We start from the raw sequence: 27387 nt of genomic DNA on the forward strand, positions 1-27387 counted from the left end.
CCACGCTGTACGAGCGGGCATCATGGCTTCCTCGACTCCAGCCGCTGCGAGCGACAGAAGCCAAACCGAGTCGACAATACACAAGATACCCGACATCCTTCCTCGCGAGCGAGTGTTTCCGATACAGATTGGCGGCGAGCTGTTCAAGCTCTCTGGCGCGTCCATCTCGTCCGACGGTGAGTAGGAGTCGTGGCGCATTGCGCAGGGTGATTGCTGGCAAAGCAACGTGCCACTAATATGAGCTCGGACGACAGCGCCGTCATACTTTTCGCAATACTTTTTATGCCAAATAAAAAAGGCAGAAAGAGATGGCGAAGACATTTCCTCGGGCATCCGCACGCTGTACATCGATCGCGACCCCGTCACCTTTGGCGACATAGCGCTGCACTTGCAAGGCTACCATATCCAGCCGCGCGACGGCACCCATTTTGTCCGCCTCTTTTCTGACGCGCAATTCTACAACTGTAGGTCGATGAATGGCGCTGAAAACGGTTGCAAGTGGCTGACCCCGGATACTAGTGCCCAGGCTCATGTCCCAGTTATACGAGGAGAGCATCTTTATTTCCATCGGCCATCGCGAATTCCAGATTCCGCGCGACGTTCTTACCGACCCCGGCAACTCTCCAAATTACTTTTCGCTAGGCTTTGGGCTCGTGTTTGGTCGACGCGACGAAGCATATCCTGGGCTCGACCGCGAAGGGCTGATTAGGCCGCCGTCCATTCTCCCGCCATGCGTCCCAACCCGAAGCGCCGATACCTTCGCTGAATTGCTGCGCTTGCTCCATGGATATCCAGTCAACATCCGAGACGAGACTCATCGCGATGAGCTGCTGCGGGACGCCCGATACTTCCATTTCAAGGGTCTCGAACAGAAGCTGCTTCCCCACTCCATCAGCTTCAACTCGCTGAGGCAGCGCAACGAAATCGTTCTCCGGCTAGAGAATGTGCAAAAAAGCGGAATACACATTGTTCACGACCGACCCGAAGAGGCCATCGGGGACCACGGCATGGCCGAATTCGAGACAACCCTATCAGGCTGGGTCAACTACGCGCGGCCCTATGTAGACGACCTTCCTGCAGAGCTTGTTCTTGAGATTGGAGGGGAAGCAGCGCGCATTCATTTTACGGCCGACGGACCGCGGGCAGAATTCTTTGGCGACACACGCACCAGAGTGGCCAAGCTCTTTGAAGTCATCGCGACGAAGCTCGGCTTGCCGCCGACGACGCAGCCTTTGGGCTTGCTCATGGCGTCGGGCGGCGCCCGGTCCATGCCAGCTGTGCCGGGCAACACACCGCTGAGCGAGGACCTTGTCATTGTCAAGTTTGGACCGGAGGCTGCGGTGACGCTGGACGGGAAAGACTATGAATATCCTCAACCGCAATCGGCTGACAACGCAGACTCTGCTGTCGCAAACTCGCGCAAACGCCGGCGCACAGACACGACATCTTCTGACGAGTCGCCAGAGGTAGAAAACTGGACGATAAAACGAGGGCAGTGGAGGCTGCGTATTCAGCGCGGCACGCATGGAAAGAGTAACCATGAGTGCGCCATGGAGGTGGTGTGTCTGGATGCCCTCAGCTCTGAGTTGGGGCGAAACAAGACGAGGGGCTTTTTGAGGAATTAAAACTAAACAAGAAGGCATTTTGGTAGATTGGAGCTTTGGCGCATCTTGGATTGCGAAATTACGTTGGACACACGCGTACTTGGGTTTAATGTTTAAATCGTTGTTAGCGTAAATGACACTTATTGTGCTCTGTACTCCTGAAAGACGCTATTGCCTCGTCAATTTTACAACCTCGACACTCCGACGCCACTGCTCAGATAATTCTCCAATCGACTGTCTCCTATTACTTCTTGAGGACACCCATGACCCAGGGAATCACCTCATATGGGGTATCGTCTGCAGCGGAGCTGACATTGACCTCGGAGAACGGCCCCGCAGCCAGGATATTCTTGAGTGTAGGGCGACAAAGTTGACAGCCTCCCATTACCAGACCGTGGAAGAATCCAACATAAGCTATAGAGACGAGAATCAGCATTTGGGACTGCTCAAATGTGCGCTAGAATACTTACCCTGATAGAGACGCAGCAGCATTCCACCACGTGTGGCCTTGACGTGCTCATGGATATACCAGCGGCCGCCGGGCTTGAGAAGCTTGTACAGGTACTGAAGGTTCTTTTCCTGGTCGGGGATACTACAGAGACAGCAAATGCAAACGATGCAGTCGAGGCTGCCTTCTGGGATCTCGCCGTCCCAGGCCGTCGAGTCAGTCACCTGCTCGATGCCGACGGGGACGACCTCGTAGGTGCCAGTGAGGCCGATCTCGTCGACGCGCTTGCGCAGGGATGCCGCGGAAATCGCATTGGGCTCGACGCCATAAATCTTGGTGACGACACCGCCGCCGCCAGAGGCACCATCCGTCTTGCGTTTGCGCAGGTTTGAGGCGGGGCCGTCGGCACCTGAGCCGGCGGCGGCGGTAAAGGAGGCAAGGACATCCATCCACATGCCGCTTCCCGCGCCAATCTCCATGATGACGCCAGAGACGGGCTCATAGACGGGCTCCTCGACGACCTTGCCGTCGCGGACGCGGCCTTCCAGGACAGGGACGACGCGGGGCTTAAAGTCCTCCTTGATGTTGGGGCCGACGGTGGCCCAAAATTTGCCAAAGGCGACGGCGAGGAACTCGGAGGGGAAGAAGAGCTTGGAGTACTGGCCAGAGGAGACAATGGACGTGAAGGCTTGCGGGAAGTGAGCCACTGCCATGCCGATGAACATCCAAGGCCCAATCATCTTCATGGCAAAGTTGCCCACATCCTCTTTGAGACCCATGGTGGGAAATGACGACAGCAGAGAGGCAGAGATAAAACGGGACAGCTGCTATCTGACAACGGCGAAGAGGAGGAGGAGAGGGGGATGGTATTGTAGAGATTTGGTGCTGTGAGGATGTTAGAGATGCAACATGCGAGGGAGTGGGTGAGTGACATGACTTACATGAGAAGGCAATGGGACCGAATGTCTGCGAAAACGGACAGAGGTATGGGAAAAGGATCACAGAGTGTGGGAATGACACGAGAGGTGTAAGAGGGCTACGGCCTCCCTTTTATATCAGCGGCGGCCAGAACTGGGTGTGTGGCTAGTATAACAAGGCGGGCAAGCAACGCACAAAAAGACCTGGGCGAGAGACAGACAACAGGAGGCCCGGAGCTGGGGCGGCCAGTCGCCGACAGCCTCGGGGGGCCTGTGGGGGGGGCGCAGGAAAGCTGTTCAGGTAGCGCACGCTACGCCTGAGGCGTGAAAATGTAGCCTGGTGTGCTGGTTGGCTGGCAGCTTGGCTGTGCTGGCTTTTTAAGTGGCTGCGCGTCCGCTGAAGCGGGCGCCCGCCCCCCCTCCGTCACACTCTCCCGGGCTCTGCGCTCAACCGGGGCCGGTTGAAAGAAAGCACACGGGCCACGACGCGTGCATGAATTGATTATAAACAAAGCTGTGCCTACCAAATACGTTGTATTCATGAACCCGACTGTACGTGATTTATGCTACTGCGCTTGCTGTTTCACAACGAACCAAAAGCTCCCAATGTCGTTGTCCACCTCCGTGCCACACGGCTGAGAAAACGCCCCCATTAACTGCCGAAAGAAACGAGCCCAAAGTAAAAGCTTCCCAGCTCTGACGCCGCAAAAACACGGTACATGCCGTGAAGCCGGCGGCAACTTTACTTGCTCAGCCTATCCGACTCATGAGCACGATCCTGGGCAGGCTACAATCGCGGGCTCCGGGTGTGTATGTGTGCGTGTGTGTGTTTGGGAGCGTTCTGGCTGACACGCCCACTTACCTACCACCAGATGGAACCCCTCCGAAGCGGTGCCAACGCAAACCGCGCCTTTCCACATGTAAGCTTGCCGAGCGAGCACCTATGAGCCAGAATATGAGCCTTGTTCTTCGTAAACATGTTTTTCACTATGCTCACGCCCTCTGCATTCACGTAGCTAGGCCAGACTTAGGCCCTCCTCGGGCTCAGAGAACTAAATGCCATTTTCCCGCGATTGTGCCTTGGATCTGTCTTTCCCGTCATAGAATGTCTTCATTTCTTGCCCTATAGAAATTGCAAGGAGCTCCAGAATAGCCTCATCTCCAAACTACTGCGTCCCTCTTCAACACTACCACCCTGCTTCCACCATTCGTAAAAAGTCCAATCGACACCATAACGCCTTGAAAATGCTCAAAACCACAAAATAAAACGGTCAATCTCGACAGCTCTATACGCCAACGGTATATCCTCGTCGCCTCGCCTTTTCTTCTCACCACCTTCTCCGCCCCTGCCTTACAGCAACTCAAAGTCGTCCAGCTGGTCGCGGTACTTCATAATGTTGCGCTTGATCTTGCTGCCGACCGACCACGTCACAAAGTCCTCGGTCGAGCGCGTCACCAGATACGCCGGGTCCGTGATGGTCTCGACGCCCACGCGCACGTGCCCTTGCTCGATGAGCTTGGTCGCCGCCTGCACCGTCTCGGCCATGCGCAGCCGCGTCATGACGACGGGCAGCCGCCGCCGCGCAAACGCGCTGACGGTCGCGCCGTGCTCCACGGCCGAGAGCTTCGACGCCGACGACAGGACGCCCATGTCGTACAGCTTGTTGAGCAGCAGCTCCTCGTGCTTGCGACGCACGGCGTTGTCGGGCGGGAGGAGCGAGAGGCGGTGGGCGAGTTGGCGGAGAGACTGGAGACAGGGTCAGCATGTGTTTCGATGAGGAGCATATTAGGCGCTGCGCCAGGAGAAAATACATACACCGCAGATGCGATTGTATTTTTGGTAGTCTTCGGGCTTTTGGATATTGTACCGGCGAACAACTTCCTTGTCGCGGTGGCCGTTGTCCTGCTTGTAGGTGATAAAGTCCGTCTTCCGCAGGAGCTTTTGCTCGTGATACTTGAGTTTTCGCACCATCTTGGCAGATTTGCTGGTAGTTCGTGTTGAGCTGCAGGAATTGCGAAGATGGCCACCTCGAAATCTCCAACAAAGTTGCTGAAAAAATATTATGGGGCTTCTCCGATCGGACGGAGGACCAGCCGCCGACTCGCCGATGCGCGCGCAAGACTGATGAGGACTTGATAAGCACCCGAAACATATAATCCGACTGAGTTCGAATACAATTGGAACTCAAGAATCTCAATTTCTCATGTTGCGACCAATGCATCAGCGCATCACACCTGATCTTCAGTATAAGTGATTGCGGGTCTCATCTTCGCGCTCTGATTGGCCAACGTATCAGCCGCCAGAATTTCCAGTCCAAAATCCTCCCCTAGTATGAGGTAGAGCTTCAGTCCTGCGACTGGTTTCCTCAATCCCGATCAACGCGACAAGATGCCAATGCGACTACCAGGGGTGAGCGCCGCACGCGCTCCATCCACCTTTCTCTCCTTCCTCCGCCCATTCTCGTCCACGGCCGCAGTCGCGCAGCCGCCGCGCGAGAATCGCCCGCCGCCGCCGCCCGCTCGCGCACCCACGCCGTCGTCGACGAGCAGACTCCAGTCCATCAACAAGGACCGCATGTCCGTCGGCGGAGCCAACGGCCGAAGCCCCGGCACCAGCTCCATGCACCGCATCGGCCAGGCCTACAAGGACCGCGCGGCCGAGAGCCTCCGCGTCAAGCAGGAGCACATCGACTTCCTCAAGAACCGCAAGGTGTCCAACGACTACCTCCGACAGATGCCCCGCCGATGGGTGCCCGGTGATGTCTACTCGCCGCACGACCTGAGCCCTCGCGAAATGGACAAGTGGCGCAGAAGAAACCAGCGCCAGGTTGATGTCGTGGATATCCTGGGCCTTCGCCCACTGGACATGTACAAGGTATGATGGCGGTCTTCCCACAAGGGCAGTGAAGGGAACCACAGGAAACTGACAGAAAATACAGAACTTTTCTCTGATCCAAGAGTTCACGACCAGCTCCGGCCAGATTAAGCACTCCAAGGAGACAGCTCTGCGGCCCGTCAACCAGCGCAAGGTTGCCAAGATGATTCGCAGAATTCAAGGTATGGGCCTGTACCCGACCATCCACGACCACCCCGAACTTATTCGCTCGGAATTCTACCCTTCTGAGCAGCGTAGAGGTTAAAACACTACGCTGGATGTGTAAGTTTCTGGGGTCAAGCTTGCCGAGTGCAGCTGTATATTAAAAGCGGGAGAACCAATTACCCAATCTTCTTTGTCAAACAATCTAGCATATCCATGTATTATAGCATACTCAAGCTTTAAAGACATAAAGAGCTTGTAAATGGGACAGTATTCTGACCCATTGGCTTCGTTATTATACCTGGGTGGGATTCCGGCATGTCTTGAAGCCTCATTCTCGCTTCACCACCACGCAGCCACGGAGAATGCAGCAGAAAATGTTGATTGAAACGTGGATCAATGCATCATATACGTATTTTCAGCATAATTGAAGACTAACAACGACGGAGATGACCTGTAGTCTGCGCCGGTGAAACCACGGTTAATCGCGGTCGCGCCCCTGTACTGCGTAGCTCCACCAGAAATGTTGGCGATGCCCAGCAGCTTCGGCGTTTTGGAGCTGCTCTAGCTGACCATCATTGCCACGAATTTTGCGATTGACACTCTCGTTATGATGCTAATGTGAGAATATAACCTCTACAACCGGTCGAATTCCCGAATGCGCTAACGATTTATTCAACCACAGAAGAACCCTCGTGAACGCATCATAAAAACTCCCACGCAGCAGACGATGAGGGCCAATTTCGCCCGTCATGGGCGGCGCCTCCTGGTCTATCGCACGAGAGCGCCAACCTGCTCTCTCCTGACCCCTTCGCCTTCTGCGAGACGCTTGCCGCAAGCAGTGCCGACGGTGTGCCCGCGATTCGAGCGAACCTTTTTCAACGTCCTCTTCAAAAAGCCGCCCCGCGAGATTCGACAGCCCGAGTACGAGCCCGGATGGATGCAGATCATGGTCTGGCGCAGCCGCATGCTCGACAACCTGCGGCCGCAGCCGCGGCGCGAGCTCATGGAAGCCTGGCGCCGCCTCATGCAGGCCAAGCTCAAGTCGCGCGTGCCGCTCAACAGCACGCAGGCCCTGCAGTGCCGCCGCCTGCTCGACTACCTCTGCGACCAGCGCATCAGCCTCCAGGAAGACCAGAACGTCAAGCCCCTGTCGGCGGCCGACCTCGCCATGGCGCGCCAGGTGCTTCTCGAGATTGAGCCGAGCGAAACGACGCAGCACCATGTCGACTTTGCGCGCGCTCTGTACAAGGCGTGGATGGAGGGCGACTTTGCGCAGAAGCCGCGCGCGGTGGAGCTGCAGTGGACATATCTCGTCCGGGCGCTTTCACTGTACGGCGGCGGAGTCGAGGCCAAGGAGATGCTGTATGAGAAGTGGGACATGACTGAGTACGCCATCTACCTGACGCAGGACGATCAATTACTCGAAGCCGTGGCGCGCGCCCTAGCTAGAGAGGGTAGGGAAGCCGAGCTTTTGGAGCTGGCTGACCATGCGCAAACTTACGGCATCGCTCTCGATGCTAGTCTACAGTCGGTCATTGTACAATACTTTGCCGGCCGCGACCGAATCGAGGAAACAAAGGCCTGGTTCGCCAAACGCATTGAGCAACCACAGTGCCACCCAGATACCTACCGCGCCGTCGCTTCTTTTGCGAGGCGCAACAAGCTACAAGAATGGGCAATGCCCTACTTTATAGAGCTGGGCGAGTCTGCTCCCAGAAAACGCTACTGGGATGTCTTGCTGCAGTCGATGCTGCTGATGGGCCGCAGCCTATCCCAGGTCGGGACCATGATGGACCACATGGTCGACCGCGGCGGTGACATCAAGCCTACTATCAACACAATCAACGGCCTCCTCTACGTGGCTGTCGAGCTCAAAGACTATCAGCTTGGCCAGGAGGTTCTGCAGCTTGGCGACGACAAAGGTATCAAGATGAATGGCGAGAGCTACATCCACATGCTGCGTCTCTGCATCGAAGCCAAGGACTTTGACCGGGCACACCATGCCTACGAGCAAGTCAAATATCTCGAGCCCTGGGGCAGCGACTCCAAATCCGACCTGCAGCCTCAATTCGGGCGGCTCGTGAACCACTACCTCATCACACTCGCAAAGCAAACACCTCCCAGCTTCCCCCTCATCCTCTCCATCCTCAACTCGGTCGAGGAGCTCGGCCTCCGCCTCGAGCCCGCCACCGTCTCCGCCCTGTGCCTGCGCTTCCTCGAAAACGACCAGCACTTTGACGTCATGGACATTCTCTCCATCAACACCTTTCTCTTCAGCGAGGCCGAGCGCGCCGTCGTGCAATCGGCCTTTGTCCAGTTCTGCCTAGACCCCAGGACGAGCACGTCGCGTGCCTGGGGCGGCTACCAGCTGCTGCAGCAGTTCTTCGAGGACACGAGCCCCGAGCGGCGCACGCAGCTAATGGCGGCCTTTTTCGCGCGCAAGCGACCCGACATGGCGGCGCACGTGTTTGGCCACATGCGCCAGCACCGCAGCAAGTCGATGCACCCGCGCATGGAGACGTACATTGCCTGCCTCGAGGGGCTGACGCGCTGCCCGGACCTCGCCGGGCTCGAGATGGTGCACAACATGCTCAAGATGGACACGACGGTGCAGACCAACACGGCGCTGCAGACGGGCCTCATGATGGCCTTTGCGGCGTGCGACAAGCCGCTCCGGGCGCTTGACTTTTGGACGCAGATTACGCAGTCGCGCGAGGGCCCGTCGTACGCGACGCTGGAAGCCGTGTTTTGGACCCTGGAGCGCAAGCCCGGCGGCTACAAGATGGCGCGCGAGATCTGGGACCGCATAGAGCGCATGGACCTCGAGGTCTCGCCGCGGGTGTACAATGCGTACATTGGCGCCGTCGCGGGCGCCGGCTCCGAGACGGAGATTCGCGCGCTGATTGTGAAGATGCCCTCTGTGGTCGGGGTCGAGCCCGAGCCGATGACGTGAGTTTGTCAAATCCATCGCGGACGTGACCAGAAAAGGAAAAAAAAACGTTGCTAACAGGAGACCTTTTGCAGGATTGGCATCGCGTACAACGCCCTCCCTGGACGTGAACTGCAAAACGAGTTCCAGACTTGGGCGAAGCTGCGGTACAAGCAGCAGTGGGAGGAGATTATGAAGGTCGGCCGCAAGATGAATGAGTATTCCATGTGCCAGTTCAAAATCGACCGCAACATGCGAGCAGAGGTTTGAATTCCGAGGTGTGGTGGGGAAAAAAAGAGGGAAAGAAGCTGCATAATAAAGCGAATGCATTCTCATTTTGTTGGAAAAAGACGTGGTAAACGCCACTTCTTTTGTTGTACTTGTAACATTGGCACGAGGGCAAAGGGGAAAGCGAGATTGTATCGCATGTACATAACATTTACAAAAGATGAGATGGAGATTGTATAAAGATTCCAAATACAGGAGAAGTTTATTAAAGTAGTTCTTTCAGGAGTGGTGTTTTTCTCGGGAGCCACTATACCACCCGAGGCTACTCATCAGACGTCTCTACGGGCGGCATGCATAATGACGCCTTGAGACATTTCCAGAATCACACTGACGTCCAGAATCGATTCCTCTCGGCGCGCCGCCACGAGCATTGTGCAGCCAAGAAACGACTCCCGCATTATATCCTGCACGAAGCCCTGCCTCCAAAAGTCAACACTGCTCGTCACTTCGTCCACCAGCACAACCTTGCTGCGCGTCTCGCGCTGTCGCAGTATCGCTCGGGCGATGCAGACAAGCTGCATCTCGGCTGGCGAATAGCCTGCGTCGTCGAGCAAAGTATTCAGGCCGTCTTTTCTGTGCAGCTGCGGCCATATGCCAAAGCGCCTCAGCATCTCCTCCAGTATCTCATCTTGCTGCTGAGCCTCTTCTTGTTCGATTTGTAGCTGCACGGGATCCATGCTCTCCGCTTTGTTCATGGTGAACGGCAGGAGGTTGACTCGGATTGAAGCATCAAGACGGACTTGGTCTTCCGATATTGTAATCAGGCGCGACCGAATTTCGTCCCTGGAAAGGGTGGCTAGATCGACTCCGTCAATCTTGATTGTCCCGGTGTATTCGACGAATCCCAGAATAGCATTGAGGACCGACGTCTTGCCGCTACCAGTACGGCCAATCAAGCCGACCCGCTGGCCAGGCTCAATGAAAAGTGACAGACGCTGCAAGGCAGGAGGTGTGTCGGAATCTGGCTCATAATTGGCCGTAACGTCGACAATCTCAATAGTTCCCGCCGAGGGCCACAGTGGCGGTGCGGCTGTGACCTCGCGCTCTGGCTCCTGGGGTGTTCTTTGCAGAAAAGTACGTAGTCTTTCAAGCGCACCTGTGGATGTTTCGAGAAGCGTGGAAACCTCAAAGAGTCTCTCAAGAGTCCAGCTCAACTGAGACAGGGTTAGGAGTGACAGACCGATAGCTGCTTTTGTCGTGCTTTGGGGAAAGAACAACACATAGGAGACGAAAGAAACGGCAATACTGCTGGTCAATAGGCCAATTACCACGACCAGCCATTGCTGGAAGTAGTACAGATAGTAAAACGCTCTTTGGCTAATGTTTAGAAGACCAAAACTGATCCTGGTGTCGGCCTTGAGCCAACGGAAAGCACGCATGTATAGGATGCCGTCAGCCGTTTCTTCAAATCGCTTGAATAAAGGCGTCTTGGCTTCCACATCCAATTTTCGTAGCTGACGGGAAGTTTTGAAATAGAAGCGCTGAAGACGATACAGCACCAACATGATGAGTGGGAGGATGGCAACAAAATAGGCGGCGCCAGACAAGATGATGTGAATCTTGATGATGATGGAAAACACAGTGTATGCGGTTCGCATGGAATAAAACGGCAACTGTCGTGAGAGCATGCCCGCATCTTGGTCAAACAGGGTCAGAACTGACCCCATGTTGACAACTCCCAGATAGGTGAGCGTTGAGCCAGCGACGGTATTCACAAGCTTCTTGTGCAACTCGAGCGATGCGCGTGGCGCAAGTTTAACATACAGTAGCCAGTACGAGAACGTGCCGAGCAAGCATGTAGCACCGGCCACAGAAGCATACCCTGTGAAGAAGCGGTTGTCGTTAACACCAGAATTGAACCAACTTCGGAGGTATATGTCTAGACCAATCGTGAGCTTCGTGAAAACATGGTTAACGCTAGTTAGTATCTTACTGGGAAAGTGCTCTCCGAAAGAGAGGCAAAACACGAGCAATGCGTATAGTGCGACTGAAACGTAGCCGACGGGCTTGATGTAGAGTGTGGACAGCCACACTGGCGGTGGTTGAGTAGTGACTGCTCCTCCAATGGTAAGTCGAGATGACTGCCTTTCAAACTCCAAGGATCGGCGAATCGCTTCCTTTTCCGCATCTTCCACTTCTTCAGAAGGGCCATCCGGCACAGAACCAAATACATTCTTCACCGACGTTGCAAAGGCGGGAGTCTGAAAGGGCTGGTCCTCAAGCGAGGCGTAGCCACGGCCATCGAGAAGAAGGACTCTGTCAGAGACGTCAAGGCTCTCGCGCAAATACGAGACCAGAGCAACTGTGATGCCCATTTCGCGCAAAAGGCCACTTGCTCCGAATAGGTGAAAGATGATGGACACGGCCGTTTTCCGATCGAGGGCGCCGAAGGGGTCATCAAACAGCATGACGGCAGTGCGTGCGTACACGGTCCTTGCAATTCCAATTCTCTGGCGCTGGCCGGCACTCAGGTTTCTGCCACCAGGGCCAACAATGTAGTCGGCTCTGCCGGGGAGACGACTCAGATCATTCTGAAGCAAGCAGCAGCTGATGACCCTTTGGAAGAAATCGGCGTTATAAGGCAAAGGTCCAATGATATTGTCCAGGATCGAAACATCTTGCAACCAGGTCACCTGGCCGCAAATTGCCATGTCTTCGTTTTGGACACAAATCGCCCCTTCCACGAGAGAAGCCTCCCCGAGCATGCCCTGCAGTAGTGTGCTTTTTCCCGTTCCGGGGGATCCAACAATTGCCGTGATTGATCCTTGAACTAGAGAGAAGTCGACGCGGAAGAGGACGGGCTGCCGCACTCCAGGAGGTGCAATGTCTACATCGGCCATTTCGACAGGGTGGACAAACAGCTCGTGCCTGGGCGGCACGCGGCGATGCTTGGGAGCGTGTTTATCCTTGATATAGCGATATTCGTCTCTTTCAGGCAGACACAAGAATTTCTGGATTCCTTCGAAGCGGCTACTCATAGATGTCATGGTAGAGTGCATGTCCAGAAGTCGTCCAAGAGGGCCCTGGATTGCTGCGACAAGAGCGAGGATAGGGAAAATCACATTGGCGGGGACTGCTTCTGCATATTCCTCTCGTAAAAGTGCCTGGTGAACCACCCAGACAGGTGTCACGAGGTTTGCAAATTGAACCAAGGGCATCCTTACTGTTTCGAGAGCTCGATAGGTCTTTGATAGGCTGATCTCTTCTTCTCGAAGGCGTTGAAGAAGCTGGACAATGGCAGGACCGAGCCCCATCATCTTGATTGCGCCAAGCTGATAGAGAATGGACGAAGTCTTTGCTACCCGCGCTCCAGCACTCTCGTTGCATGTAGCAAGCGCGGGTTCCGTTGCAAAGCCCCAAAACCACGAAAAGACGTTGGAGACCAAAACTGGAACGACCACTAGGAAGCTCGAATTGCCGACAAACGATGACAGTGCGTATATGCCAAAGTAGGTTTCCAAGCATGTAATTGGGAGCTCCACGACTCTGGGCAGCGCAACGGCAATGCCGTCAATCGATGTGCTCATCAAGGAGACGGTGGCAGACTCATGCGCGTCCTTGTACGAAATACGATGAGTTTTTTCGATGATTTGTGTAATGATACTGCCTCGGAATCGTGTGACCATGAGATAGTTCATGTGCGCATATGACGACTTGCCGATAGTCATGCCAACAAAGGCTACGAGGGTGGCAGCGATTAGGCAGGCTTTGCGCAAAATGGAAACCTGATCTTGGCCTACAACATCGATGACTGCTTTTAAAATGAATGGCTGGCTGAATGTGCACATGGCGAAGACGAGCCGCGGCACCAACATGCGTCGGAACTCCGTCTCCCAAACTGAATAACACGTCATTGCCAGGCTCTCGAGTTCGAGATGTGGCGGTGGTTTGCCATCGATTTGTGCCTTGCGTCGCCGTTTCTCCAACTCGTCCACGACCTCGCCATCCAGCTGCCAGTATTTCTTGAGCTTGTCGTATAAACGGTCGGACGCAAACTCGTCCGCAATGGGCATGAGATTGCCGTTTTCGATTGAGATGCGAAGCTGTCTGGAAATAGAAAAGCTTGGGAACACAAAGTAGGCCCGGCGGCGCCGTCTCTCTTGTCGAAGAGCCTCTTGATCGACTGCCGCCGACGAATTTTCATTAACCACAAACAGCTTTGTCGTAAATATTTCCAGGCTTAGGAGAAGGAATCGAAAAAATCCGGCTGAAGCAGCAATGGCTAAAGCAGAGGACGGCCCGCCGCCAATGTAAAAAAGATGGCATTTGGCAGCGTCAATGACACAACCGAAAAATAGGTATAGTCGAAGAAGAGAGGATGCGCAAATTGCGTGGCGCTGCTCGATATAGAGAATGATGCCTATGGTGAGCGCAGCGACAAGATCGATCAGTGCTGCGGCGACCATGGTATCGGCTTGCGGGTCGAGTCGCATGCGGCGGAGAAGAACGTTGGAGAATTCAAGGCATATGAGAGAACCGGTGGCGAACTGAGAAGAAAAACAAGTTAGCAGAAGCTTGGGAGACAAATAGCGAGATCAGTGGAACGGTGCTCACCAGTTTGAGGCGTGGGAATGGGATGTGCCGCAAGTACACCGGCGATTTGGAGTAGTGTCGCAAGAAAAAGGGCGATAGCGCCAGTACCAAGCTCAACGGCGAAATCTGGAGGACCAATTCTTCGTATGTAAAGGTCGCATTGGCGGCGGCGACGACCCTCCCCAAGAGGCTTCCCCAGAAGGTCTCGTCCGCCATCGTGTCCGCCCAGCTGGTTGAGGCCATGGTGCTCGGCGGCGGCTGCTGCGTGCGGATGCCCGAGGTGCAGCGACTCTCGTGTCACAATGAGCAAGCAGCGGGCTCATTAAGCGTCGAAATAGGATCACAATCCCGGTGCGCAAGGACTGCCACCTTTTCCTTTTTCGTTTTCTTCGCAACTGGGTGTGTTTAACGGTGACAGGGTGGGAAGAAGCGGCCGCTCTCGACAGGAAGCTGGCCCTGTAGCATCGAGAAGGGCAGTGGGGTTGCCAGTCCGCCTAGTTTTACGTGGGCAGATTCCTACCAGCGGCACGAGCTGCATCCAGCCCGGCCAGGGCCACGCTTATTAGCTCCAAAGAGTTGGGGCGCCGCGGCGGACACTAGCGAGTGACACGGAGGGGATGGATGGATGGAGGGTGGGAGGGCAAGATGGCGGATGGGTAGTGAACCCGAGAGAGCTGCGACAAGGCTCCCAAGCCTACTGGTAGCCCAATTATCATCGTCGACCGCTACTTGGCGTCCGCTGGGCGGCTTGAGCTATCCGCTGCTGTTATCCGCTCACGGGCAGTTGCTGAATACAAAAGTCTCTACTTGGACGGCGTGTAGCGGCTGTCGACAGAGGTGGGCAAGCGCTCTACCATTTGCCCTCTGGTAATTGAAGATGCTCCTTCTTGATCATTCCTCGTCTGCGTTTTACCGGTGCAACCTCAACCTGCGACAAGGGCTCGGATGACAGTCGCTGAGAGGCGCCATTTGACTTTCGCGCCGAACCCCGCCCGCCGTCTCACTACAAATCCTGGAGTTAACGCGGGAACTGTGCGCTCTTTTGTCCCAGTCTCTTCTCTCCCCCTCTCTCTACACTGATGAACAGAGTAGAAGAACAAATGGTGAACTCCTGCCGCTGTACGGAGTCCCCTGGCAGCACATATTGAACCACACCAACAATGTAGCAAGTTCCGCCTCACTCGATTGCTATCCGCTAGGATGCAACCTGCAGCGAAAGGCCTCGTCTGCACTTATGCACGCGGCGCAATTCTGGCCCGGTTCTCTGTGGCGCGCGATTGCAGCCAATCTTAGGTGTGTGCCACACGATACCCTGCTAGAATATATCGTCACCCTTGTGCCTGCCCACTCACACAACGCAGCGGCTTGCAGCTCGCAGCCTGCTGACAGGGTTTTTGACGGAGAATCGTCCCGCGCTATCGACGCCGCCCTCCACCCGTTTCTCCAGAGCAATCCCAAGCGCCTAACCGTAGCCAGCCACTGGCCCGCTCCTGCTCTCGCGACTCCTCTTTCATGCTCTCGTTTTCCGTCTCCTGTTGCAACGCTCGTGGAGCATCTGCAATCGATATTGGATTCTGCGGCCTTGGCTCCCTTTTCTCAAGGCCTTTCAGTGCACAGAAAAAGGTTTGGCCACCACCTCGAGACATGTGCTTTATCCTTTTTGCTGTAGTGTGGCACTGTGGCGCTTGACTCGGGCAGGAGTCTGCTACTATTGACCAGCCATGCTGCATGCGCAGGGAAGGATTTTTCGTCATCTCTTCTTTCGAAGTACTGGTACATTGATTATTAGCCTAATAAGCTCTGTTAACAAAATGCAGCCCGTAATAACGCTGCTGAGTGATTCATGGCCACTGCTTCGGGCTCATTAGTCGCACATTTGTCCACGACACGTAGTGCTACAGCTGCTAGAAAATCGCTTGCAATGATGCGCACAAGAAGCTCACAGCTGCGCCCGTCTGGGGCAATTGCGGCCAGCTCCAGCTCTAGCTCGGTCTCTCCCCCTCTCTTCATAGCTATGCGTGAGGCGGCTGAGTGCTGGAAATGTCTCCACGGCCACCCTCCTCCGTAGAGTTAATGTACGTCCAACGAAGCTGATCTTGCATAGTTCTGTGGATACTTCGAAGGCAATCTTGTGACGAATCTGTGCGCGCTGCGATGCCAGCAGAAGACTCATCTGCTGGAGACCGAGAGTTCAGCGCGGTAGTGCGCAATTAGCGTTGTAGTATAATATTCTATTCCAGTACCTACTGGATGTATTATTACCTTATCTCACTGCAAGTAAGAAAGTTGGCTTGCCTCTGTTGCAAATTTGTCCGATTGGTACCACTTTCTGTCATTTCCGATCCTGCACACTAATATCAATTGGTGGCCAGCGGCTTCTAGCATTTCGTGCACTACATATTGCAATCGAGGATGCATCAAACGCAAGCCTTTCCGTGATTACCAGTCGCAGTCGCACTCGAAGTGCTGTATAATCTTGCTATCACCTCAGCGGCTGTTAAAGGTCTTCGTACGATGCGGCTAGACGACACTGTATCGCCATGGGCTGGTGCGGCGCTATTGGCAGGATATGGCTGGTCCCAGCTTTGTTATTAGTCTCAGTTACTAATCAACTTGTTCCTTCCAAACCAAATGTAAGTCGCACCTCAGCACACAAACACGCGCAGCCATAAGGCTTGTTTTTACTCCAGGTCTCAGCAGCTTGTTGCGGTGCAAGCGGACATGCTATGATATGCCGATAAAATAAATGACGAGGGGATAGTAAGTCATCTCAAGCGTTTGCTTGGCTGGATGGGCCACATTTACAACGCAGCTAAGACATGAAAAGTTGACGCAGCCATGGCCGTCTCCACTATCGTGCAAAAGATACATTGTCAATATCTCCTGGAATCAATTGGACAAATACAAGACGAACTGCAAGAATAAAAGCCACCACAGAAGAATGCTGCAAGTACCACTCAGAACAGGCAATCTATATATAAGAAGAACGGCTGACGGCCATTTTGTCGTGATCGCAGGGCATAATATGATATGACATGACCACAAACCTAGTGAACCATTGGAGCGCTATTCCGGGAACCATTGTCATAGCTGGAGCCGCTATAGTGCGAAATGGAATCATAGCCCGACGTGACGGCAGACTCTGAGCGAAGATCGTAATGCAATGGGCGACTGTAATTCATGGCCGAGTCATAATTCATCACTGGCTCAATGGCAGGCATCATGCCATTCGGGTTACCATAGCCCAGCAGCAAGTGATAATCTGGCACCTGTGTCGAGTCGAGCCCATCTATAGGATAAGTTGTTTGCATCTGGCCAGAGTGATTATTTGCTGCTTGTTGTTGATTCTGTGGCAGATAATTCGCCTCTGGATCAAAAGTATGCGGTGGGGCAGAGTTGAGCGTCGCCATGTGGTCCAACACGGACACCTGATCGTACTGATCGTGCATTACCTGTTGTGAAGATTGCTGCACTTGGAAGTAAGGCAAATTCATTTGATAGCCCGGCACATGGTCGAGGTTCGAGGCTAGATCAGGTTGTGGTAGCGGGTGATCGGATGATACCGTATTTCGATGAAATGTGTTTTCCGTTGGTCCAGTATAACGCTCTCGGAAGCTCGCTTCGGAGTCATAATGTGATGCTGGGTCATACACCGAGTCACCATAGCCAGTCGATGCATCGCGATAATACGGCGATTTATCAATCGGCTCGCCATTACCAAAATGCGCATCGTCTGAAGATGACGTAGAACGGTACGTGGATGTCACCATGTGGCCGCCAGGGGGGATCATGTCGCCCTCTAGCGGCACCTCTCGTCTCGGTGATAGCATCCGATCGCGCAATGTAATCATATGATCATCTGGACAAAGAATCTGACCAGATAGCGGCTCCATGGCTGGTATTTGAGATAAAGTGTGTCGATCCAGGAAGATAGAGTGATTCTGGGCCGGAATCGCTTGCTCCTCGGGCGACGCGGCGCGACTAGAGCTTGCTCTTTCATCCCCGACCGACGATATCATACTTTCGGGAGAAAGCATCTCACGACTGCGAGACACAACACCAGGGAGCTGTTTCGGGCCTCGCTGTGTGTGAGCAATCCGCCCCTCAGCAATCTCCACGCTTAACTCCGAATCTTCAGTGCTCGCTTCAAGATGAGCAACTTGCAAGATAGTACAACCCTCGAAAAACTCCCATATGGACCTCTGAACAGCCGTATCTTGTTCTACATTTAGGCCGTTCGTGGCTTCGTCCAGGAGAACAAGTTGTCCGTGTGAGCGATGGTAGCGCACGACCGCACGGGCGAAGCAGAGTATCCGCATTGCAGCTTTTGAAAGCTCCGCATCCTGCAGGTTTGCGTAAAGTCCCCCTTTATCATTTATCTCTTGCCATATACCAATAGCTGTTAGCATTTCTTTAAGCTCGTCATCCAGATCAAGTGCTGCGGCTTGGATCTCCGCTTCTGTTTCGTGAAGACCAGGAGCTGGCTCGTAAGGCAGTAGATTCGATCGAATGGTACCGTCGAGTTCAACCGGATCTTGGGAAATGGCCAGGACTCGAGAACGCAATAAGTCACGGGGAACTGTAGCAACTTCAATATCATCGATTTTGATGCTTCCAGTATAGTCGAGAAATCCTAGAAGCGCAAGCAGAAGAGTTGTTTTCCCACTATATTCATTATCAATCAGTAACATTCAACGAAATGAAAAGCGAAGGGGGGGCAAAATATCAATTTGGGGGGGGGGGGGGGGGGGGGGCGGGGGGCCACTCACCTGCCAGTGCGCCCAAATACAGACGCTTTCTCGCCTGCCACAACTGAGAGAGAAACATCCCGGAGAATGTACGGCATGTCGGCACTATTGTAGATTGTTAGGACCGCAAAAATCCCGCTCAGACTTGGCATGCTTACCCGTAACGGGCCGATACTCCCCTAAACTCAATTTTCCCGGAAGTAGGCCAGTTGTCGGGAAGCTCACATTCAGCGGGCTCTGCCTCGCGGGGTGTATTGCGCATGAACAGGAGCAAATTGGATAGGATATTCCAGGACTTGTCCAGGGAAGCTGAAGATTTGACCAAATTAAAGATGATTTGGTGTAAAATGCCTATAAGGTATAAACGAAGGCCTATGACAGCCGGCGTGCTGTCATGGTTAGTGAGGAGGCTGGCTCCGGAAAAAAAAGCAGCCACTGAGCCTGATAGAAGCGCAATGACACATTCTAGCCATGCATCCTTATGTTTCTCGTAAAAGAAAACTTTTTGAGACATATCAATAAGATGCAGGCCTTGCTCGAAGTGATATGATTGCCGACGGAGAGCCCGAAGGTGCGACATGCCTCCAGTGGTTTCTTGAAACAGCATCTGAAGTGGCAATGCGGAGGTTGCGTCGAGCTGGCATAGTTGGCGGCACGTCTGAATGTACGAGCGACGAATCAAAAAGACCGAGATGAGAAACGCTATCAGCGCATACTTCGAATCCTGAAAAATGATCCGGCATTGCATTGCGAGTGACAACCCGTCTTACACAGGCCAGTTAGCAGACTGTCCCCGAAGTGGAGCTTCATATTCCTCACAGTATAAGATACCAAACAACGAAACAGCCAAGAGCCGATCAAGTTGTTGCAAAGACTTAAATCTGCCGCAAACGTTAGCAATAGTTCTTCAAGTCCGAGGGCGTCTTCTGACAGACTTTCTGAGGATGCAAGTCGAATTTGTAGCGCCAAGGAACCCGAGAGTTGAGCTACAAGATGTTCAGATGTTGTTAGGTATAAATAATTCAATTCTACTGACTGCATGAGCGTGTTTATGAGTTGCCCATGGAAATATTCAAGCACTCTTGGTGAAAGCCAAGCGTGAGTCGACCTAAGAAGCATTAAACAGTAGACCATTAACCTTAGATGCAGGTCTTACCAGAATATAACGGGCGAAGTAAGGGATGCCAAGACAGCGGTAGCCACGTATGCCATATAACTGCTGTTGCTGCTGGTGGAGTCAATCCAGCTGCACAGTAGGAAATCTGTGAACTTTTCATCAGCTACTTGTCCTTAGTTGCCGAAGTGATGCTTACTTGGCAGTACTTCTCCGACAGAGCTCAGAGAAACGACCGTGCACCAAACGACAACGTTGATGATTCCCAGAGGCTTGAGAATAAAAGAGAGTATGCTCCACTTCCCAGGCCGAGAAAGTTGTTTCCTTCTCTTAGCATCCGACTTGGAAAATCTCTGTTCAAAAATTGTTCTTTGGATAAGTTCTTGCTGTCTTTGCTCCAATGATTCGCATCCGCTGACGTAGTTTGATTGTAAGAGATTGATAATACTTCTTTGTTGAGTATTCCGCTCGAGCTTGACATCCTTCTGGGTTACGTCGAGCGTAAGAAAGCGATCGGCAACATCTGCAGCTTCAGGCAAATATGTCGTGAATATGACTGTACAGTGATTTCTTCGTAGGAGTCCGTCACTTCCACACAGTCTAAACAAGATTGACACGGCCGTTTTGCGGTCTAACGAAGCAAAGAGATCGTCTAGAAGTACAACAGATGGGTCGGCGTATAGAGCACGGGCCAGCGCCACCTTTTGACGCTGGCACCCACTGAGATTGTCACCGCCAACACCTACAACGTATCCATCCCCGCCAGGTAGTCGCTTCAAATCTTCTTGCAGGAGGCAGCAATGTGTAACTGTTTTAAAGCGTGCAGGGTCAAACGGTAGAGGGCCAGTGACGTTGGCTCGGATGGACACATTTTGCAGGTATGTGGTCTGGCCACAGAAACCCACCAAGTCATCATCAATATAGATAACGCCGTCGGTGACTTCGGTCTCACCCAAGATCGCCTCCAGCAAGGTTGTCTTACCAGAGCCCCTCTGGCCAATCAAGGCAGTAATAGTGCCAGGGTACAAAGATATATTGATATCGTTGTAAACGGCATTCTGGGAACCGTGTGGACGGACTGTAACGCCTTGAAATTGAATGGATGGGAAACGATTTTCCGAAGAGACTTCCTCCTCGTCATCGAAAAGAGACGGGCGAGGTTGCAGTGGAGTCGACACCAGCTCATATGGCAGCATTCGCGGTTCGATTCTCTCCTGAAGACTCAAAAATCTTTGTAACTGGCCGAAAGAGTTCAGTAATGCCAGAATATCGGGATATTCTTGCATGAGGTCTGCAAATGGACTTGAATTCAGGGCAATCAGACTCAGTGCAGGAAAAATGCCTGCCGCAGATAGCTCGTCATTCAGAATCTTCCGGAACAAAGCCACAGAAATGATGACGACTGGAGTTATAAAGCTAGATAATGACTTTGCAAGAATTGAAAGAGATTGAATAAGACGCAAGTGCCTGAGGTCGTCTAGCTCAATGCTTCGTAATGCAGTGACAGAATCCGTGAGCGAGGGGCTCATGCCGATCATTTTCATAGAAATTATTTGAGGGAGTATCCTTGAAATTTTATCCACTCGTCTTGTGAGACTGCTGTTCCAGGTGGCGAGAGCGCGTGACATGCGTGAACCGAATAAGGCAGTAAAACCACCAAAGGAGAACAGAGGCAACAGCATAGCCAGAGACGCAGAGCCAACAAAGAATGATAGGAAATAAATGCCAAGCAAAGTTTCCAGAGACGTGAAGAGTGCCTTTAGCAACTCAGGTATTCCAGAGGAAACATTGTCAACATCATTCTGCAGAGTTGACAAACCAGCTGACACTGTGGCTCCTTGTGGACGAAGATTTTGGTATTTGGCAAAAACCACAGTAGTCAATCCACCCCGAACTGCAACTGACAGACGGTTCGTGGTATAGCTAGAAACAGCTTGCAATGCAATTTTTGCGCAGAAAACAAGCACATTCATGAGTAAAAGTATAGTGCTGCGACGTGAAGACAGTGTTTCTAGCCCCGCTGCTACGATCAAATCGCGTAACAAGAACGACTGAGCCAGAGACAAGACAGCAACGACTGCGCGTGAGAGGATGGCTGCGGTGAAGTAGCCATCCCATACACTCATGCAGCATCTGGCCAGACTGTGGCGCTCAGACGAATCGGCAGTCTCCCACGCACGCGTCAGCTTCATGTATAAAACCTTTGACGACATTTCAGGTCCAAGACTGAAGAGGTCATTTAGAGAGAATCTAGAGCGGGTGGCGACGAAAAACAAGGGACTCAAGAATGCGAAAGCCGATTGCCGTATGTGCCCCTTGGCGAGCTCCTCTTCAATGACCCGACAAATATCATCGTCGTCCTCATCAAATAACTTTCGCTTACACAGTTCCTCAATGACAAGCAAGATAGACCGGACGGCACCTGCGGCGGCAGCAAGTTGGCCTAGCGAAAGTCGTCCTCGATGGAAGAAGCAGATGCTGTTTGTTGTATTGAGAACAATTCCGAGAACAAAGTAGAGGTTCAAGAAGCCAGGGGCACGTATAGCGTGGTGGCTCTCGGCGCGAGCCATTGCCAGTATCATAACAGCCACGAACACATCTGGCGACGCGGCAGAGATCGCCTCTTCCGCCCTCGGTGCGGAAATGAACGCTCGAAGCACGAGACTTGTAAGCTCGATTCCGACAAGAATACAGGAAATAAACTATGATGAGGATTAATTTGGATCCCGGAAGTCTGGCGAGAACATGCGCACACTTACAAGCTTGACATCAGTTCTGGGAATGGTTCCAGATGTGATCGGCCGTTGTGCCATCGGCCGTTGTGCGTAGTGATACAAAGTGGGGGGGAAGAGCCCTAGAATAAGGAGAAAAGGCACATAATTGATGATTACAGCCTCGTGTGCCACAAAGAAACGGGCGATTAAAGATGTTGCCAACCAGGATGTCGGATCCGGAATCTTCGGCGCCATTTTATTCAGATGGAGACAATCGGCCAGGAATCAGCTCTCAGTTGGCGATAGAGTAGTAATGAAAAGCAAGAATGAAGTAAGCAAATCTTCGCCTTGATGGTTGTTTATGTATTTGGCGAGGTTACTAGCGAAGACAGCAAACTGAGTGAAGACAAATGTTGGGTCGTTGCTTGCGAATAAGAGCCTTGCTGGAGTCAAGTAGTAAGGCTCCGTCGAAGGCGGGGTGTAAGGTGTTTTCCGAGCATTGCTAGGTGGCGTACGATACCCGAATGGGCGTGAATCGGTTGGCAGAGGGCCTGCCACTGTGCCATATTACGGGTGTACAAAAGTGCCTAGGACTATGGACCATGAGCGGCATGCGCAAAAGGTCGTTGGTAGCCAGTAAATAGATGAGGGTCACCTGCCTTGCAAGGATGGGTGGCCGGGGTTGCAGGTCTATGGCATTTCGGCAAGTACAGTCGGTCGACAAAAGTTCCGCTCGGTCCGCTTTTTTGAGAGGTCACGCCAGACAGCACACAATTTACACCACATCACAACTTGGTTAATATAGGTCTAAATTAATTAAAAAATTAGTTATAGGTTCTTATTTACATAAATTATGTGCTGTTAAAATCAATACTTTGTATACTAACCCTTAGCGTCGATAACAGCTTGAAGGCGCCGGACTATAGACGTAGCGAGCTTTTCTAATAGCTCGTCTTTAAACTCCTCCCACGCCTCCTCTGATGCTCTAATTAATCTTTCTATAGTATAAGCGTTTAAAGGCATCTCTGCTAATGCTGGATCTTTTTTTAAAATCTGTTCTTTGAGTAGTTTCTATAGATTTTCGATCGGGTTAAGATTAGGCGAGTACGGCGGCTAATCCACTAAGTTGATCCTATGTACTCCTGCCTACTCACGCAGCTAATTTTTGACTATTCGAGCTGTGTGAGTTGGAGCATTATCTTAAATGAAGAAATAACTAGGTTCTGTAATTGTAGGCAAATTTTCTTATAGATAGGCGAGTATTTAGCGGCTAGTAACGCCGCCTCGCTTTGAGTTAGGGTCGCCGGGAAGGGCCACTAAGTTTGTCCGCCTTCCGCAGACAAATCCGGCCTAAAACATTTGAGAATGACGAGTTGGCTTATTTCGAGGCTGGACATTCTTTTTGTCTTTTTTATTTGTCTATACGACGTTAGGTTGTGGAGTTATCGCGTGTTGAAGTTCGTACTATTTTACAGAACACCCACTCTCTCCGAGCCCCGTCACCGCGCGTGATTGTGGTCTTGTCTGAGAAGATCCAGCGATCCCAAACTCTAGGTTCTTGATTAATGTATCTTAGAGTAAATCTTAGTCGTTTTGACGTAATTAATTCGCTTATTTTAGGGCGTGTAATGGCGAGTGTGTGCATAATACCCTGCTTTTTAAGCCACCTCGTAAGAGTGGCCGTATAACACTGAAGACCAGCCTCCTGGAGTAAATCAGTATTCTTGATGAATGGATTATTGGCCACTATATGTAGTATAAGCCTTTTATTGTGCTCTGTAAATGTGGTTGGGCGCCTAGAGCGCTTTATTGATGTTGCACTCTTTTGGACCCGATAGCGCTTTGCGATGCCTTGGATGCTGTTGACTGGAACTCCCTCCTTAGCCGTGATGATTGAAGGTTTAATACCCGCATTATACTTTATAACAATCCTCGTCCGTTTATGAGGCGAATGGTGTTTTTTAATCTCGTTTTCCTCTATTGTGGAATAAGTTATCGCGGCTATAAAAAGGTGTGTTGATTGTGGTATGACGCGTGGTACGGGGTCGCGTTAGGAATCGAGCGGAACTTTTGTAGCCCCACTGTACCTGTACCTACCTACCAACAGCACCCTAAGCAGGGTCGTATTTTTTAGCGGCGTGCCAAAACAGTGTTGTGGCTTGCAGCGTCAGAGCATTGGGAGGGTCGGCATTCCCACCTGTTACCGTCGGCCACCCACTCGGGAACACCCCCACTTGGGAACACCCCTTTTACACTAAAACACTACCTTTTCAACTAGAGATAAGACAGTACTACTAGACGTTAAAAAGTTAAAAAAATTATTAATAGATAGATAATTAGCAAACTAAGCTATATATCCTTAGTTTTTATTAATAGTAAGTTTAACGTAGTTTATAAGTAAGTAGGCCACCTAAGCGAGTAGGCCACCTTCTAGGACCTTATAATAAAAAATATACTTTAATAAACCGAAATAAAATCTAGTTAATAAAAATTAATTATAATTATCTAAAAAAGTGATTTCTATCACCTTTTTATATATCCTAGAATTATAGCTAATTTTACTATAATTATTATAGCGCTAATAGTATAGTTTAGGCTATATTAATAGACCTAGACTTTTAGACTTATTATATCTTTTTTTACCTTTCCCTTATAACTAAGTAGCTAAATTTTTACTAGCCTTTAGAGTAAGAGATCCTTTAGTCTATAAGCGTTTTTATATATATATTAGTATTAAGAAAGTTATATATTTATTACCTTTAACTTATTAATTTATTCTTATATTAGTACTAATATAGTTTATAAGTAAGTAAGCTACCTAAATAAGTAGGCTACCTTTTAGGACCTTATAATAAAAAATATACTTTAATAAACTAAAATAAAATCTAGTTAATAAAAATTAATTATAATTATCTAAAAAAGTGATTTCTATTACCTTTTTATATATCTTAAAATTATAGCTAATTTTACTATAATTATTATAGTACTAATAGTATAGTTTAAGTTATATTAATAGACCTAGACTTTTAGACTTATTATATCTTCTTTTACCCTTTCTTTATAACTAAGTAGTTAAATTTTTACTAGCTTTTAGAGTAAGAGATCTTCTAGTCTATAAGTGTTTTTTTTATATATATTAGTATTAGGAAAGTTATATATTTACTACCTTTAGCTTATTAATTTATTCTTATATTAGTACTATTTATTATATTACTTTTATTATATACTTTAATAACTAAAAGATATTTATAATTATTTTACTTAAAGAGTTACTTTAATAGATTCTTATCCTTTTTTTAATATATTCTATTTAAGATAGAGCCTCTATTAGGTTATTAGGGGTTTTTAGAAGTTAGGGAAGTTCTTAACTATTAGTAGTACTAAGAGGTAATAAAGTCTATAACTTTATATTAAGCTATAAAATAATATATTCTAGATTAAAAAGATAAATCTTAATATCTTAAAAACTATTAAGAATATTTAATTTAGTTATAAAAGCTTTATATATTAAATAAACTATAAGAAAAAATTTATCTTTAATAATATAGGTAATCTTAGTATATATTAGATTATTAATTAGATTATTATATATATATTTAAATAGCTAAAAATAGATAATATCTAATAGTTAAAGTATATATAATAAATAAATAGGTATATATAATATAATTATATTATTTATCTTATAATATAGCTTAAAATCTATAAAGTAATAGCTTTTATAATATAGTTAATAAGTAAGTAGGCTAGATAAGTAAGTAAGCTACTTTACTTAACCTTTTACCCTTTAACTTTTAATAATTTAATTATAATATAAAAAAACACTTAAAACTAATTAAAATCCTCTTCCTTACTAGTTTTTATATCTATAATATAAGTATATATATTATATCCTATCTAGCTATATATATATAAGGTACTATTAGTAAAGAGTTTTAGTTACTAGATAATCCTTAGGTTTTTAGAATAATAGTAGAATTATTACTACCTCCTCGCTACTCCCTTATTAGCAGCCTATAGCTATATAGTAGCTTCTCTATATATAATACCTCTAGTTACCTATAACCTCCTACTAACTAATATACCCTATAAGTACCCTAATAGGCTGCCCTTCCTTCTTATATACCGTCCTAATATAAAGCCTTCTCTCCTTCTACTTCCTTATATATATATAGCTAGTATATTATTACTCTATATTACTTCTATCTTAAAGGTTCGCCTTTTATATAGTTATAAAGCTAGGGTTTACTTTATAATTCACTTTTCTCTTAATAATATTATTATTACCTATATATTACTACTTATATATTATAAAGTTAAAGCTTCTTTATAATAAGCTTATTATTTATTTAACTTAATTTTAATACCTTTTAGCTTCCTTTATAATAAGCTTTATTTTATTCTTATATTATATACTATTTATCTTATATTATAGTGTTAGCTTATACCTCTATTATATACTTTATATATATATATAATAACTTATCTTTTTATTATTACTTCCTTTTTATTCTTAAGTTTAGCTACTTTTTACCTTTATTCTTATCTTTTTAACTACCTTACTAACCCTAATAAGCTCTTATAATAATAAATAACTACTAAAAACTTAATTTCTTACTTTTTCTTTCTTTTTTCCTTTAATAACCTTAAATTATATATTTTAGTATTATCTTTATATTTACTTTATATATTATTATCTTATTTACTACTAACTTAATTTCTAAATTACTAAGTTTAGCTACCTTATTACTACTATTTTTTTTTATATATTTACTTATTATTTAGTTTAGTAAAATTATAGCTAATTTATATATAAAATTAAATAACTTTTTTTTTTAAAAGAAATTATTATATAGGTTTACTACTTTCTTACTAAGTCCTTACTAACTTTTTATAAGTCTACTATTCTTATTATAACCCCCTTCTTACTTATATAAGTCTATATAAGTTTAAAGTAGGTTTATAACTAACTTACTACTTAGTACTATATAGCTTTATATAAGTAAGAATAAGAAAGGTCTATATATTATTAGCTTATAAGTACTTCCTTAT

At 49.3% G+C, this 27387-nt stretch overlaps 7 protein-coding genes across 7 annotated transcripts; 3 read left to right on the forward strand and 4 right to left on the reverse strand.

Annotated features, from left to right (window-relative positions):
- Nucleotides 1-22: 22 nt before the first annotated feature.
- On the forward strand, nt 23-1625 carry LMH87_000488 (uncharacterized protein; the record flags this gene model as incomplete). Its single annotated transcript, XM_056198403.1, has 3 exons — nt 23-176; nt 255-464; nt 520-1625. 3 exons carry the CDS (start codon nt 23-25, stop codon nt 1623-1625), a joined length of 1470 nt encoding a protein of 489 aa, XP_056055356.1.
- A 223-nt stretch (nt 1626-1848) lies between these two features.
- On the reverse strand, nt 1849-2831 carry LMH87_000489 (uncharacterized protein; the record flags this gene model as incomplete). Its single annotated transcript, XM_056198404.1, has 2 exons — nt 1849-2018; nt 2075-2831. The coding sequence occupies 2 exons, from the start codon at nt 2829-2831 to the stop codon at nt 1849-1851; spliced, it is 927 nt and encodes a 308-aa protein (XP_056055357.1).
- A 1489-nt stretch (nt 2832-4320) lies between these two features.
- On the reverse strand, nt 4321-4941 carry LMH87_000490 (uncharacterized protein; the record flags this gene model as incomplete). The annotated part of the gene is made up of 2 exons (XM_056198405.1): nt 4321-4716; nt 4786-4941. 2 exons carry the CDS (start codon nt 4939-4941, stop codon nt 4321-4323), a joined length of 552 nt encoding a protein of 183 aa, XP_056055358.1.
- A 603-nt stretch (nt 4942-5544) lies between these two features.
- LMH87_000491 (uncharacterized protein) lies at nt 5545-6109 on the forward strand (the record flags this gene model as incomplete). Its single annotated transcript, XM_056198406.1, has 2 exons — nt 5545-5844; nt 5909-6109. The coding sequence occupies 2 exons, from the start codon at nt 5545-5547 to the stop codon at nt 6107-6109; spliced, it is 501 nt and encodes a 166-aa protein (XP_056055359.1).
- A 627-nt stretch (nt 6110-6736) lies between these two features.
- LMH87_000492 (uncharacterized protein) lies at nt 6737-9208 on the forward strand (the record flags this gene model as incomplete). Its single annotated transcript, XM_056198407.1, has 2 exons — nt 6737-8958; nt 9034-9208. 2 exons carry the CDS (start codon nt 6737-6739, stop codon nt 9206-9208), a joined length of 2397 nt encoding a protein of 798 aa, XP_056055360.1.
- Nucleotides 9209-9495: 287 nt separating this feature from the next.
- On the reverse strand, nt 9496-14002 carry LMH87_000493 (uncharacterized protein; the record flags this gene model as incomplete). Its single annotated transcript, XM_056198408.1, has 3 exons — nt 9496-11105; nt 11160-13713; nt 13781-14002. The coding sequence occupies 3 exons, from the start codon at nt 14000-14002 to the stop codon at nt 9496-9498; spliced, it is 4386 nt and encodes a 1461-aa protein (XP_056055361.1).
- Nucleotides 14003-16806: 2804 nt separating this feature from the next.
- LMH87_000494 (uncharacterized protein) lies at nt 16807-22434 on the reverse strand (the record flags this gene model as incomplete). The annotated part of the gene is made up of 10 exons (XM_056198409.1): nt 16807-18424; nt 18529-18612; nt 18666-18896; nt 19224-19272; nt 19327-19388; nt 19443-19493; nt 19544-19615; nt 19664-19769; nt 19821-22323; nt 22381-22434. 10 exons carry the CDS (start codon nt 22432-22434, stop codon nt 16807-16809), a joined length of 4830 nt encoding a protein of 1609 aa, XP_056055362.1.
- Between the last annotated feature and the right edge of the window lie 4953 nt (nt 22435-27387).

The sequence above is a fragment of the Akanthomyces muscarius genome, chromosome 6 (assembly GCF_028009165.1).
Source record: "Akanthomyces muscarius strain Ve6 chromosome 6, whole genome shotgun sequence".
Classification (NCBI taxonomy): Eukaryota; Fungi; Ascomycota; class Sordariomycetes; order Hypocreales; family Cordycipitaceae; genus Akanthomyces; species Akanthomyces muscarius.